General features: G+C 35.7%; 1 protein-coding gene across 2 annotated transcripts in view; it reads left to right on the top strand.

Moving 5' to 3' along the window:
- Nucleotides 1–13910, top strand: part of NFATC3 (nuclear factor of activated T cells 3) — a 74356-nt gene that overhangs the window by 40522 nt on the left and 19924 nt on the right. For both annotated transcript variants that reach the window (XM_062586166.1, XM_062586165.1), the window contains exons 4-9: nucleotides 2737–2936; nucleotides 4040–4212; nucleotides 4489–4629; nucleotides 7984–8039; nucleotides 8614–8740; nucleotides 10576–11628. In XM_062586166.1, coding sequence (XP_062442150.1) covers nucleotides 2737–2936; nucleotides 4040–4212; nucleotides 4489–4629; nucleotides 7984–8039; nucleotides 8614–8740; nucleotides 10576–11628 — 1750 coding nt within the window. The remainder of the gene's footprint in view (nucleotides 1–2736; nucleotides 2937–4039; nucleotides 4213–4488; nucleotides 4630–7983; nucleotides 8040–8613; nucleotides 8741–10575; nucleotides 11629–13910) is intronic.

The following is a 13910-nucleotide window of genomic DNA, read 5'->3' as shown; positions in this document are numbered from 1 at the left end:
TAACTTTGTAATTTAGGCTGTCAATATAATAATCGGCCATTCAATGGCTGATTAATTCAGTCTTTTTGGTCTGGATTTAGTTGTTTGTACTGAGAAAACTTTGTCTTTACTCGGAGTACAAAAAGATTGTGTATATGTGAAAGAACATAAGCTGGCAAATAATAGAAACATCTATAATAAAAGGAAATAAGTGAGATCAGGTAAGGAACTAGATTGGAAAATCTATTATAGGACAGGATATTGTATTTTATAAAAGCTGCTGCAACTTTTAAAGAATGCATGGCTTTCTGTAATTATATATATATATATATATATATATGTATATATATATATATATATATATTCTCCTTCTCCATTACAATTATTGTTTGAAGTGATGAGGACTGTTTGAGTCCTGGGGAGATCTGACTTTTTGATTAACATCAAGTCAGTTTGTTCTACTTGCCTGTGCAAGAGTGAATTCCTGATGGTGGCTGGAAACAGTGTGAGGGGCACCAAGATACACAGAGATGGAGAATTCGTTGAATTTAAGGACAGATGCAAGTCTACTTCAGCATACCCTCATTTGTAGCCTACCTTTTATGGTAAAGGTTGAACTGTACTGATATCTTAAAGGCACAAGGGAAAGGTACAAGAATTGTCAGTTCTGAGGATAATTCACAATTCTTTGTCTTCAGAATGGAAAGCAACAGAATCTCTTTCCTGTAGCAATGGCCTAGAGATTGCCTAGCCCAGAAAAGCAATAAAAGCAGTAATTTAGAACCAGTTTCCTTTCTTACCCTTCCGTCCACTACTGGAAAGACCTTCAAGATGATGATGGTCCTGTTTGAGTGGCTTTGAGGAGCTTCCTACGCTAAGAAAGAAAAAGAATGGGGATTTTTATTTCAGGGTGATTTGCAATGCTGTAATTGTAACATAAATAATACATTAGATCAAGCATGGTTTTGCCTCGGCTGTTCAAGATATGTTGTTGCTCAGTAACAGTTATGTGTGTGCAATTGTAGCTCCTCTGGAGGTTTTATCTGCAATATTGTTTTAGATTGTGCATGAGTTGGATGTGGATGAATGAAGGGAAGGGTTGGTTTGAGCAAGTTCATTTTTGCTTTGCCCTGGGTGATTTTGATTTTGCTATTCTGCTTCTCAGTCACATTTAACAGCATTGGGTAAACAGGAAGAATCCTGTAACTGAAATTAACAGGAAGGAAATATGACTACTCTGTGCAGCCTGATGGAATAATTCACGACTATTGCATCTTCAGCAAAAGCATTACTGTAGAGCTAAGGTTGAAAGCTTAGGGATTGCCCCGGCTCTTTAAAGTTTGAGACTTCAGACAGAAACCAAACTTCTGTTCCTTGTTGAGAAAGTTCTAACAAAACTGCCTTAATTGGTAGGTGCTGTTGGGGCCATAACTTGGAAATAGGGGAGAAGTATTCTTCTGGTGTATGTAAAACTTACTGCCGATAGTGGTGCATCAAGATAGAAGGAATCTAGAGTGGTGCTTCTGATTTCTATGTGTGGATGTGCTTTGGAGTTTTGTACAGCTGATTGTTGACTCTTTGACCAGTTATGTTGTTCATGTAACTTTGTTAAATTTGATGTAGTTTTTGTTTGTTCTTTTTCTTAAGTGTTAGTTCCATGAAGAGCTTGGATAATATTGCTGTGTGACCAAATAACTTGAGAGAGAGAGAGAGAAATATTGAAGATAAGACAAAAAATGTGTTTAAGAAATGACTTTCTGGTCCTTCCTACAATTCTAACATAAGTTGATGCTGAAGCAGGTGACATGTAGATTTGCTGCATCAGCACCAAATTATACACCTTGTGATGTGCGTCAGTCTATAAATGGCAGGAAGAGGAAGTAATACTTTATGTTTATAGGCCTCAGATTTAAAATAGTAGCAGCTAAAGGAAACATGTATGTCAGTTGGTTAATTTTGTTTCCTTAAATCTTCTGGACAATTATGTTACCAATGTACCATAATAAAACTTGCCTGTTCTTTTAGAGTTAATTTAAATTATCTTTTTTCCAGTGTATCAATTTATTTCATGCCTACAGTTATTCAGTGTTAGCTCAAGCGTAACAACAGGTTTTTGGGTGGTTTTGAGACAAACTGAGTATATTGGATTGGTTAGTCGTATACTTGAGAAAAGGAAAGACTTGTGCATTCACTTTACAATTATGAAATTTTGTTTCTTAAAATGTTTTATTTGCCAGAAATTAACCTGTATCTGCAAAATCAAGTACAGTTTAACTTTTCTTGTCCTGACAAAATACTTCTGCATTCATAAAACCCCTCAGTTTAAGAAGCTCACTTATGTATTCCACAATAGAAAAGCTAAACTTTAAAATGTTTCTGAAAACTAGGTGGTACTTGCTAAAATTGGTAACTCAGCTTTGAATCAAAATGAAAAAAAAAAAAATGCAGCCAAAGCACAGCATAGCCATAACCTAGAAATTCTGTGGATGGAATGGTTGTCTTCTCTATGAAAAATTCAAAAGGAATAAAGATGCTTTGACATTTGTTTGTTCCAATGAATGCTGTTGCTGGTATTTTGTCTTGGAGGATAGATGTCTGTGCTCAATTTTCTTCAGCATTGAGAAATTGGAGAAGTCTATAAATAAATATTACCCTTTCACTCTTCAGTGTTTGCACGAGTTGTATATTTATATTATGCCCACATAAATGCAGTAAATATCAGCTAATATTTTAATGTTATATCTACTTTTTCATCAGCTCCTAGGCTACAATGAAAAGCCAGTAAACCTGCAAATGTTCATTGGAACAGCAGATGATCGCTACTTAAGACCTCACGCATTCTACCAGGTGCATCGAATCACTGGAAAAACAGTTGCTACAGCTAGTCAAGAGATAATAATTGCCAGCACAAAAGTTTTGGAAATTCCGCTTCTTCCTGAAAATAATATGTCAGCCAGGTACATTGTTAACATAAGGTTTAAATTAGCTATTTAGTTGCCCTATGTCTTTCTTTTTTCCCATTTGTACAAAGATAATTTTATAAGCCTTTTTTTCAATTTTTTCCACAAGTATAACTTGATCATAAGTTAAGCGCATCTCTTCAAATACGCCAGTGTTCTCATCTCTCTAAATATGCCAGTGTTCCAAAATAAGTCCTCAGGCAGTCAGAAGCGAAGGAGTGCTTGGGTAGAGAGATAGGGGAGCTTGTAGGATTGAGGGGGAGATGGATGAGTGCTTCTGGAATTAAAATTTTCTATACTGTTTGTACATGCATATGACACTACAGCTGTTCCACTGCATGTGGGTTATTACTGACTGAAGGTCGAGTTTTGTTAATTTTTACAGTGGTAGATGACTTGTATGTATAGAAACGTAGTCATGTAGTTTAATTGTTCTACCTGGGGGATCAGGGAACCACATGAAGTGTAACTATGAAGTTGGCTGAGCTTGCTTATTTCTAATGCAATCTTCTGATGAAGCCAGTTTAGCCTTTCCTAAAGTTATGGACTTCATCCTAGTTCCATTGAACATATGAACTGACAGTGATGTGCAGGGTAACTCTCCTCCAAAGCTTACATGTGTTAATTCATTAAAGTACATGTGGATCGTGTGAATAATCAATAAACGTTTGGTTCTGGCATACCAGAATGATAGGTAGGATTTGACAGTTAAAGCTTTTTCATTCTGTAGTCCGTTCTAAGCAGAAGAGAATGTAGGTATCTTGCCCCGTATACCTTATATTTACTGCATTAACTAATTCTAAATGTTTAACATCAGGTAATTAAGTCCAGTAATACATAATCTGTTCAAGGTTCAAAAAAGCAGCACCTAAAAGTTTACAAGATAACCTGTTTCAGCAGAAAACTTACTACCATTTTTGATGCTGACAGATCTTCTGGCCTCAGACATTTAAAATGGCAACATGCGGGTGGCGGGAGGAGGATGGAATGCTCCTCATCCTTTAACAAAGGAGAGGCTTACAGAATATCCTCTGGCAATCATTTAACTTGTTTTTTTTTCCTCCCTCCCTTCTAATCCATCCTTCCTCACCTATCTCCAGTATCGATTGTGCAGGTATTCTGAAACTTCGCAATTCAGATATAGAGCTCCGTAAAGGAGAGACAGATATTGGAAGAAAGAATACTAGAGTGCGACTTGTGTTTCGTGTTCACATCCCACAGCCTAGTGGAAAAGTCTTATCTCTTCAGACTGCTTCCATACCTGTTGAATGCTGTAAGATTGCTTTAATTATATGTAATTAATTTATACTTGTATTACTTTAATGTTTTCTCTGTGTGTCAGTAAAAGTATTTTTGTATGTAAAAAAGCTAAGAGTTAAATTACCAAAAAATTAAAGATAGTACTTGACAAGTGACAACCTGTAAGTTTGGAGGAACCATGTAATAATGCTTCAGTCTGTAAAATCATCAATCTTAAAATCATAAGAGAAATGTCACTATGGGTTAAAATTGCAAATAATTATTTTGCCTTTGAACTTTTTTCTTAAAGCTCAACGATCTGCTCAAGAACTTCCTCAGATAGAGAAGTACAGCATCAACAGTTGCTCAGTAAATGGAGGCCATGAAATGGTGGTGACAGGATCCAATTTTCTTCCAGAATCAAAAATTATATTCTTTGAAAAAGGGCAAGGTAATTTTTTTTTCTTTTTAAGAAATACTAAAGGAGCTTGAGGATTTTTTTTTTTAATATCATAGGTAGTGATCTGAAAATTCAGTTTGTGCACTGATCTGTGTACTGGTTGGTTATTAATGAGAATAGTACACTTGAATTAGGAAGACAGCTACACACTAACTAGTATCTTGTGAACTTTGAATTGTGTATTTTAGAAAATGCTATTGACAGATTGTACCATGTATTTTCTCTTTACTAAAAAAAAATAGTGTGGAAAATTAACACGTGAACTAATGGAAATGTACTGTTGTCATTTATGTCACATTGCTTACAGCTTAATATTGCTAAAGAACTGACTTATTCCTAAGCTAATGAAATAAATTTTAGTTAGAAAATCTTACTGATTAGGTTTTTTTCAGGATATTGGAATAAGATTTTTTGTAGGATATACTATTGAGATATACCAAAAAAAAAAAAAATTTCTTTAATCTCTGCAGTATATGCTTCAGATGGGTCTGTGCTTAATTTGTCTGTAAAAAGGCAAGTTTGCCTGTAGGGGAAGTGTTGGCAATAGGCAGTGGTATACACAAAAGCAACCTTTTGCATGTCTATTAAACATGTGCTTTATGAGCCAATCATGTATTTAAACACTAGGAAATCAGAAATGATGTAGTCAATTGTACTGATTCTCATTTTAAAGAATCTAGCTTCAGTATTTTAGATGACATTCAGTCATAGGCGAGAACTGCAGCAGGCTCACGCTTCCATAGCAGCAAAGTTTTAAAAAAATTATGTTGTAGACATGCATTTCACGTAAGGCATACAGAAGACATTTGGTTTCCTTCATGCATTCATATTTTCAGAAAAACGTGACTGCTTCCTACTGATCTCATGAAGTGAAAAAACATTACCTTTTGAGAGGGTAGTAGATGAAATTTTCAGCCTAATGTATAGGAAGTATAATCTCCAAATAAGCAAGGCATTTGCAGATTTTGGATGAGTATTTCTAAAACATCTTTCTTTATATGTAAGTGCAGTTTAAAGTGTTTGTGGTTTCGTTAGTTTTTTGTTTGTTGTTCCTAACCTGTGTCTTTGCTCTCTTCTGTCATTTTTGAAATGGTTGTGGATTAATTTGTTATCAGTGGACTCCAGGGGAGAACACTGCTTGCATTTGTCCCTGGAGAATTTTTTTTTTTTTTTGTTTAATATACTAAAATTTCTTGTTCTTCAAGTGCAAATATTGACCAGGCAGGTATAGATCTGCCTGGCCATAAACTTAGACTTCACACAAAAGCTCTAATGGATAGGCTAAAACTTGAATAGGTAGCACAGGAATATTGTGAATATATTTCTAGTAGTTCTCACAAACTTTGTCACAACACAATGCATAATTTTGTTCCAGTGTGTTGTCTGTCACGTGATGTTAGGGGAGACTTGAGAGAGAAGCAGAGGGAGGAATGTCAAGTGAGAAGAAACATCTCATTTTTCCCACTCACTGTCTGCCCACAACCTGTAGCTAAGGAGTAGTTTGTTTGTTTGTTTTTTCCTTGTTTCATAGGTTGAACAGGCTCTCAGAAGAGCCAGAGTGCCAGAGCTGGGGCAAGGAAGGGGCAGGGAGGGAGAGTGAGGCGCCCATGCACCCTTGAGCTGATCTAGCTGCTCTCTGCTGGGTAGAGAAGGGGTCAGCCATAGCAGCAGCTAATAATAACCTTTTACTCATGACTTTTAAACCTGGTAGTGTTTCCCCCCTCAAAAGGATACTGGAGGGAGGAAAGGGCTGGTTAAGTAGATGAGCTATAAACAGCTGAGTACTCTACAAGATGCAACAGCCATTTGCTTAACAACTTATTTCTGCATTACAATGCAACTATGTACCCTGGAGAATTTAATAGCCAAAAAATATTTTTCATGCATTATAACTGGATATAATCAAGTGTTTTGCACATATGTTTTTCTCATGGTTTTGTAATACGTGCATGCTTACACGTGCACACCCCTTTATATATTATTTAAGGATATGCAGTTATTCAGCACTCCTTCCTGGTTCTGTAGCTCGTTTGGATAAGCATCTTGATTAATACTTAACATTTATTTCTACTTTGGCTATTTTTCATGAAATTCATCTTGAAAATTTTGAATTAGCTGATATTTTAGTGTATTAGCTACATCTTTTAAGAGTGAAAATCTTGTAGTTGAAAAGTAACATCTGTGTCTAAGTAACAGGAAAGTCAAAACTATATATGAAAAACAGGAGCAACTACGAAAATAGTTCTGAGAACCTTTGCAACATTTTATTTTCCAAAACATTTACTGCCTGTGAAGAAAACCGAATAACTTTTTTAAAATGAAACAAAACAGATTTTAAAATATGTAACAGAAAGCTTCATAGATGACAGACCCTGATGCAGGATACATTTAAAAAAAAAAGTCTAGAGATTACATGAGAAATTGAGGCTCTTCTGTTACATGATTGATATAAATAACATCATTATAGGTGCTACTTACTTACATAGTAGAAGCAACTCGACTGTCTGCATGTTAACAAGCCTTACCCGTGTTATAATGAAGTGTGCTGTACATGGTGTAGTTCAAGTAGAGCTGATGTACTTGAACATTATTTCTTCCTAGCAAATACTTACTTGTTTTTATATAATGTAGTTTGATACACATAACTTGAAACTCTGTTAAAGAAGTGCTATGGCTAGACAATATGTTCCCTGGCAACTTGCACAAAACCCAGCAGCAGTGAGAGAATAAAGTGCTGCATTAAGGATAACAGGTCATGCTAAGTGAGAGCCAGGAGAGGTTCACCACCATAAACTTGCTTCTCTCACAACACAGACAACTTGTACTGTAGTTGCAAGTTGCTACAGGGTGTTTTCGTTCAGGATTCAAGAGGGAAAGTGTTACTTGTTTAAATATATAATATATAGTTATGTAAATGAAGATACGATATGTGTTGTCTTTCACATGGTAACTTTACTTATAAATTTTCAGCCTGTTTGTTTCAATGAACAAGTACTACTGGTCACTTAATTTCCTTTTCAAAAATGTATTAGGAAAAAAAGGAGGAAAATCCACCCAAGTATTTTGTAGTATATAGAGCCTCCTTTGGAATTAGGAGGCTCTAACTGTGTGTAATTGGTATGTTCTGCTAAAATGCAGAATCCTGCAAAAGAGTCAAATTCTGTCTGTAGTATTGAAACTCGTAGAGCATCCTTATACTTCAGCATCTGTTTATAGTATAACTTTCTCAGTAGTATCCGCTTCCCTGAACTACCTCTTTGTAACTGAAAATAAATGCAGTTTTAGATATTTAAATATTTTAGAAGATACTTTTTGCTTGAATTATTTGTAAATTTCTCTCAACAGATGGACGACCTCAGTGGGAGGTAGAAGGGAAAATAATTAGGGAAAAGTGTCAAGGGGTGAGAAACTTAATTTTTCTTTCTTTAGAAAGCTTTATATTTTAAAGTGAGAAATTAAGTTATCTTTGTTTCATTTAGCAAAGCAGATCATTGGCAAATACAGATAACTGGAGACTTCTAAACTGTCTTAATACTATAAAGCAGCCATTAAAATGATGCTTTGAAGGAACTGCAAATAGTATGCGTGTTTGAAAAACTGAAAGCAGAAAATTGAAGATAATTTTGCTAAGATGAGAAATAATTTCCAGTGTTAGAATTGTTCTTAAAAGATTAATGATTTGAAATGCAATTCTTTGATTCCTACTGTTTGTATGCTGTGGGAGATAAATCTTTTAGATGCATCTATTTAATTAAAAGCATTACTCTTAGAACACGTGTTTAAAAAAAAGTCTCCAAATAGATATTTGCTTTAATACTATTTTACTATGTAATATATGCATAAACTTGAAGCTTTATCCTTTTCAAAATATCTGTTTGCCTTATTCTTGCAGGTAGTGTTTTAATTCTCCTGTAAATAACAGTGGTTGCATTTACATTTAATATGTAAAGCTTTTTTATTTCAACCTTCATATAGGCAAACATCGTTCTTGAAGTTCCTCCTTACCATAACAAAACTATTACAGCTGCAATTCAGGTGCAGTTTTATCTCTGCAATGGCAAGAGGAAAAAAAGCCAGTCTCAACGTTTTACTTACACACCAGGTATTAAGTTAATATGAAATTCCTGCATTTTATTTTGTTTCTTAAAATAGACATTGAAAGTAATTTAGAGAGTCTTGTACCTTCAACAGCTAGATAAGACTAGCTTTGAATAATCTGTAAATCACTCAAACATCTCTTTTTTTTTTTTTTTTCCATATATATTAGAGTAATAAGATGTAGTGTTATGAATATAGCCAGGTATTCTTTGGTTACATTTTTACAAACTAATTGGTCTTCCTTTGAGAATGATGGTGAATTGCAGTAGCTGTTCTAAACAACTCAAGTGAGGATATGGAAGACAGTGAGATCATAGAAGAATGGTTATTATGAGATATTATGCATTCCCCCTCCACCAAATACTGTCCCACTCTCTCCTTCTCCCCTTTTCCCTCCAAAAAACAGTTTTAGATATGAGGACAACAAAAAATTGTTTTTCTCTGGACATACTGGAGCATGTTGAAAGCGCATATCTTGGAATTTAGCCAGAATGGCATACTGCACAACTTTTAAATTTGAAAGTTTGATTTCCTTCCATTTGGTATGAGGAAAAAGATGCTACTAGTTATCCAGTGCTCACTGCTTAGCCTGCCATCTACTTCCTATTAAGAAATGTATACCTATGTAGAGTAGTCGCACTTCATGAAGTATTGTTCTGTACTGTTTGGAGAACTTGACATTTAAAGCCAGATATGAATATTAATACATACCTCTTAAAGTTAGTTTGTATACTGAGAAAAGCAACTTCCATCAGTTTGCACTGATTGCACTGATGATAATTTAAAATAACTTTTGCTTGCTTATTCTACTCTAAAATAACACACTGTTTAACATTGCTTAAATGGTATCTAGTTATCTGTTCTAAACTAAGTGTGAATTCATTTTGTCAGATTTCTGTGAGTTTTTTTTTTTTTTTTTTTTTTTAAGAGTTCTTAAGAGTATCAGCTCCTAAGTTGGTTAAGGGACGTTAAAAATGTTTCCCATACAAAAGTACCAAGTTTAAAAAGTATTTAAATGGTGGAACATGGTAAAGCAACATAGTGCTTAAATAAGAAGCAAGTTTAACTGCAACTGCAGCTGTATTAAACCTTAACATCCATTTTATTTATAGCTTATTTTCAACATTTTAACATAGATCATGTAAAAATGTTATAGTAGTAAAGCTGTTAAAAAAAAGTAACATTTTTAACTAAATGCTAATATTTGTGCTTAAAAATCAGCACCTTTTCATAAGATAAGCTGTAGCTAAAATTTATGCAACAGGCAAACGTGCCGATTTGTAATTCCTGCTGTTACTAGAACTGTTGTTACCATCACTGAAATGATGGTAATAAAGAACTACTGTAATTAAAACAACATACACTCCTCAAACCAGCATAGCTGTGTTGCCACAGTTCGGGTGTCATCTTGATCGGAGGCATGCAAGTTTAAAGTCTAAGAATTTCATTTACCTTCTGCTAGTGTGGGGTGCTGAACTCTTGCCTGACTATTTTCAGTGGAGCCCAGCAACAGTGAACACCCTGCTTACACTTAATGAGCTGTATTCTTTAAAGATGTACTGGACTTTCTTGCGCTGGGTGGCTAACATCTTTTAAAAACAAGATTGCATTAAGAGTGTGATTTAGAAGGGAAAATAACCATCTTTTGAAGGAAGATTCTTCTGGATTTTAAGGGTTAGCATGGCAGGCCTAAAGGCAAAGAAAATGGAGACAGAGTAAAAAGGAAATTAGAGCAAGTATATTAACAATACTGTTGTGGCTGTTAAACAGCAATTCTTGTATATTTATCACAGGATCCAAATAAGCTGGAATTGTAATACAAGATTTTCTTTTTTCTAGTTATAATGAAACAAGAGCACAGAGATGAGGTGGATTTGTCTACTGTTCCATCTTTGACCCTGCCTCACACAGGCAATGTTCAGGGCCTACATTCTATCCGAACTTCATTACCTTCACCAGATCAAGGGCATCCACATGATGGCTTACTGTCTACATCACCTAGGAGCCTTGTCTGTCCAGTTCAACCACCTTACACAGCCATGGTGACCTCAGCAGTATCCCACTTGTCACATATGCAAGGTAGAAACCTTAGTCCAAGTGAAGAGTGTCATGTTTTGCCTCCTGCTGTGGTTCAGCCCTTTCAGGTAACATCAGCACCTTCTGTGAGGCCTTCCTACCAGTCTATGCAGTCTAATGATGTATACAATGGACAGTCTGGTCTTCCTATGAACTCTGCCTCCAGCCAAGGATTTGATGCTATTTCATTTCAGCAAGATGCACCTGTACCTCATTTGATAAATCTTAGCTGCCAAGCTCTCCCACCGATGCAATTCCATTCTTCAAACCCAGGTTCTGTGTCAACATCGAGTACAGCAGGGCACCCACTAGCACACCCAGCTCATTCAGGACAGTCATCTTCCCGCCTACCGTCAATTGGATACCACTGCCCAAGCTCTGGGCAGGGCTCCATCTCTTCTGCAATGAGTCGATCCCTTGGGCAGTCTTCTCCCCAGCTGCAGCAAACTCCATACCATTCTTCAAACCCAGCATCTGCTTCATCCCCATCCCCAACAGCTTCCCATCCTTTGGTCCATTCACCACTGTCTGGACCATCTTCACCCCAGCTACAACCTATGCCTTATCAGTCTCCTAGCTCAGGACCTGCATCATCTCCCCCACCAACCGCTGTAAGTCACTCGGGACAGCACTCTCCTCAAGCACATAGTCCAGCACTGGGAGGTCGTAATGCAGCTTCATCCCTAGTACACCACAGCGTATGCGATTCATCTCCGTTTTCACCAGATGGGGCAGCTATAAACATTAAACCAGAACCCGAAGATCGAGAATTGAATTTTCAAACGATTGGACTACAAGACATCACACTAGATGATGGTAAGTGCATATAACATTTTTAGTACTGGGATATAAGCTACAGTAAGCCACAAGGTTGATTTTATTTTTTAAAGAACACCTTCCTCTTTACAGAAGTAAATGTGTATCGTCAAAATGTCATATTTGTGTCCAAAGGGAATGACTTAAAAACTAATAATATCAGATGTAAGTCAATAGTTACACAGTTCAAATGCTTCAATCTGATTTTTTTTAATACACTTTGGTTTTAGTCATAGAACAGGACTTGAGGATTAACTCTTTCATATTGACACCTTATTTCTATATAAGGAATTAGCCTGAAGCCTCTTCTGATTGTCTTGTTGGTACGTTTCAATGAAAGTCGTAAGAATATATTGGAGTTGTATAAATGTAGTTTGTAGTCTTGTTTCCTGGAGTTACCCACTTTTGAAAGGCAAGCTAGTCTTGTCTTCAAAACCAACCAACCTTCCCCACCCCCCAATATCACCTGCATTTGGCACTGTCTTAGTCTCTTCTTTCAGACATACTGTAGAAATGCTGCCATCATTCAACACCTCTGCTCACAACAATTATTTGCTTTTTCCTTACCACTCTGGCTAGCTTTTTGAGAAATCCACTTGTTTAACAAAGAAGCAGTAACAATAGTGGACAAAATTCTAGTGCTAAGGGCCAGGCTATAACATTCTCTATTTTAAATACTAGAAAAGTGTTAGTTTATTAAGAACTTCTTCCAACTAAGCAAAAAGTAAGAGATAACAGAACTTAAAAGGTCAGTCTTTTTCAAGCATAGATGGGAAGCAATTTAAGGAGCACATCAAGTTAATAAGGCTGAAAGACAAGAGGGCCTGGCCTTAAAGGGTATGTCAGAGATGGGTGGTAGTGATGATGGGGGCTTACTAGCATTTATTTTCTACGATAACCCTAACTGTCACTTTCTATTTTAAATCGTCACTAGTAGTTAATTAATTACATGAGCAATAGCACTACATAAAGACTTAAGTGTAGTCCATTTGTTAGATATCCAAATCAGTCCAAGCTCCTTATATAAAGGGAGCTGTGCTGTTCCTGTCAGTAGTAAGAAAATTTAGGGAAAGAAATGTCTTTCAATACATAGCATACTAGAGTAAAAATGAGAGAAAATGGTAATACGTTTTTTTGTTGTTGTTGTTCAATAAAATGGCCAGCCTAGGTATATGATGCTTCTAAAATGGAATATTATTTATAACTCAAATTACTTAATCTAGAAAGGAGGAAAGAAACTGATTCCATTAAGGAACTGGGGATGAGGGGAGAAGAAAAGGCTTTATGAAACAGTTCAACAACAACAAGATTTTCCTCTTTCATGCGAGTGAGTGAGAAAAATCTAATATTTCAAAAAAAGAGTTGTGTTGCATCCTATCTTTTTTAATCCTGTTTCCCTTCACACCTACAAATAAGTCATAGAAAATAAGCAAGTACAACTAAGCACTGTAGCAGAATTTTGTGAGGTAAGCAAAAGTGCTCAGCATTTATGAGTAGTTCAGCAGTTTGCTTGTTCAGAATTTAAGATGAACACACAGTGTAAGGAAAGCCAACTTCTTCCTCTATACCACAAGTATTAGTTGGTTTTAGAAACTGTTTTCATTACTTAATGTAATGAAATTACTGAGCTGTTTCTGTGCTAATGAAGACATACATTATGCCTCAAATCAGGAAAAGCTGCAACAGCCACACTGGAAAACTTAAAGGGTGGCCACTTGCTAATAATTTAGTGAAGTATAACCAATATTCAGAGCACTTGCACAAGCCTTGATTAATAATGAATTCTTTTGAATAATGCTTGCTAAAGTTTAAAGAAAGTCTGAAAACAATAAACAAGCACTTGGCAAGCAGCTATACATTCGCAAGCACAGAGATGATCTCAATTACAGTTTAGTATTACTGTCATTCAATGATTGATTCATTCAAAACTTGGAATCTGAGAAGGAGGTAACCTTGTTTCTGTCTTTTCAATCTGCAAATCCAAATCTGGTGTCTAGACTGAAATCTACTGTCTCAAAAATCTTGAAGGGTATAGCGACCAGAAACAAGCTGTTCAATTCTCTTACTGTAAATAAATACTTCCTCTGCTTAATACAAACATGGTTAGACAGGAATACTTTTCGATATCTAGCATATTACTGTCATTTTAAAAATAGCTTTTGTATATAATTGAATTTCAGTTTCCATACAAACAGACACAAATTTGGAATCTATTACTCTACATTAAAATAAAAAAAAATCTGAATATAATTGCATACCTAAATGCATATTAATACAGTGTA

The sequence above is a fragment of the Rhea pennata genome, chromosome 13 (genome assembly GCF_028389875.1).
Source record: "Rhea pennata isolate bPtePen1 chromosome 13, bPtePen1.pri, whole genome shotgun sequence".
NCBI lineage: Eukaryota > Metazoa > Chordata > Aves > Rheiformes > Rheidae > Rhea > Rhea pennata.
Note: the sequence above shows the minus strand (reverse complement) of the source record. Positions and strands in the feature narration are given on the sequence as shown.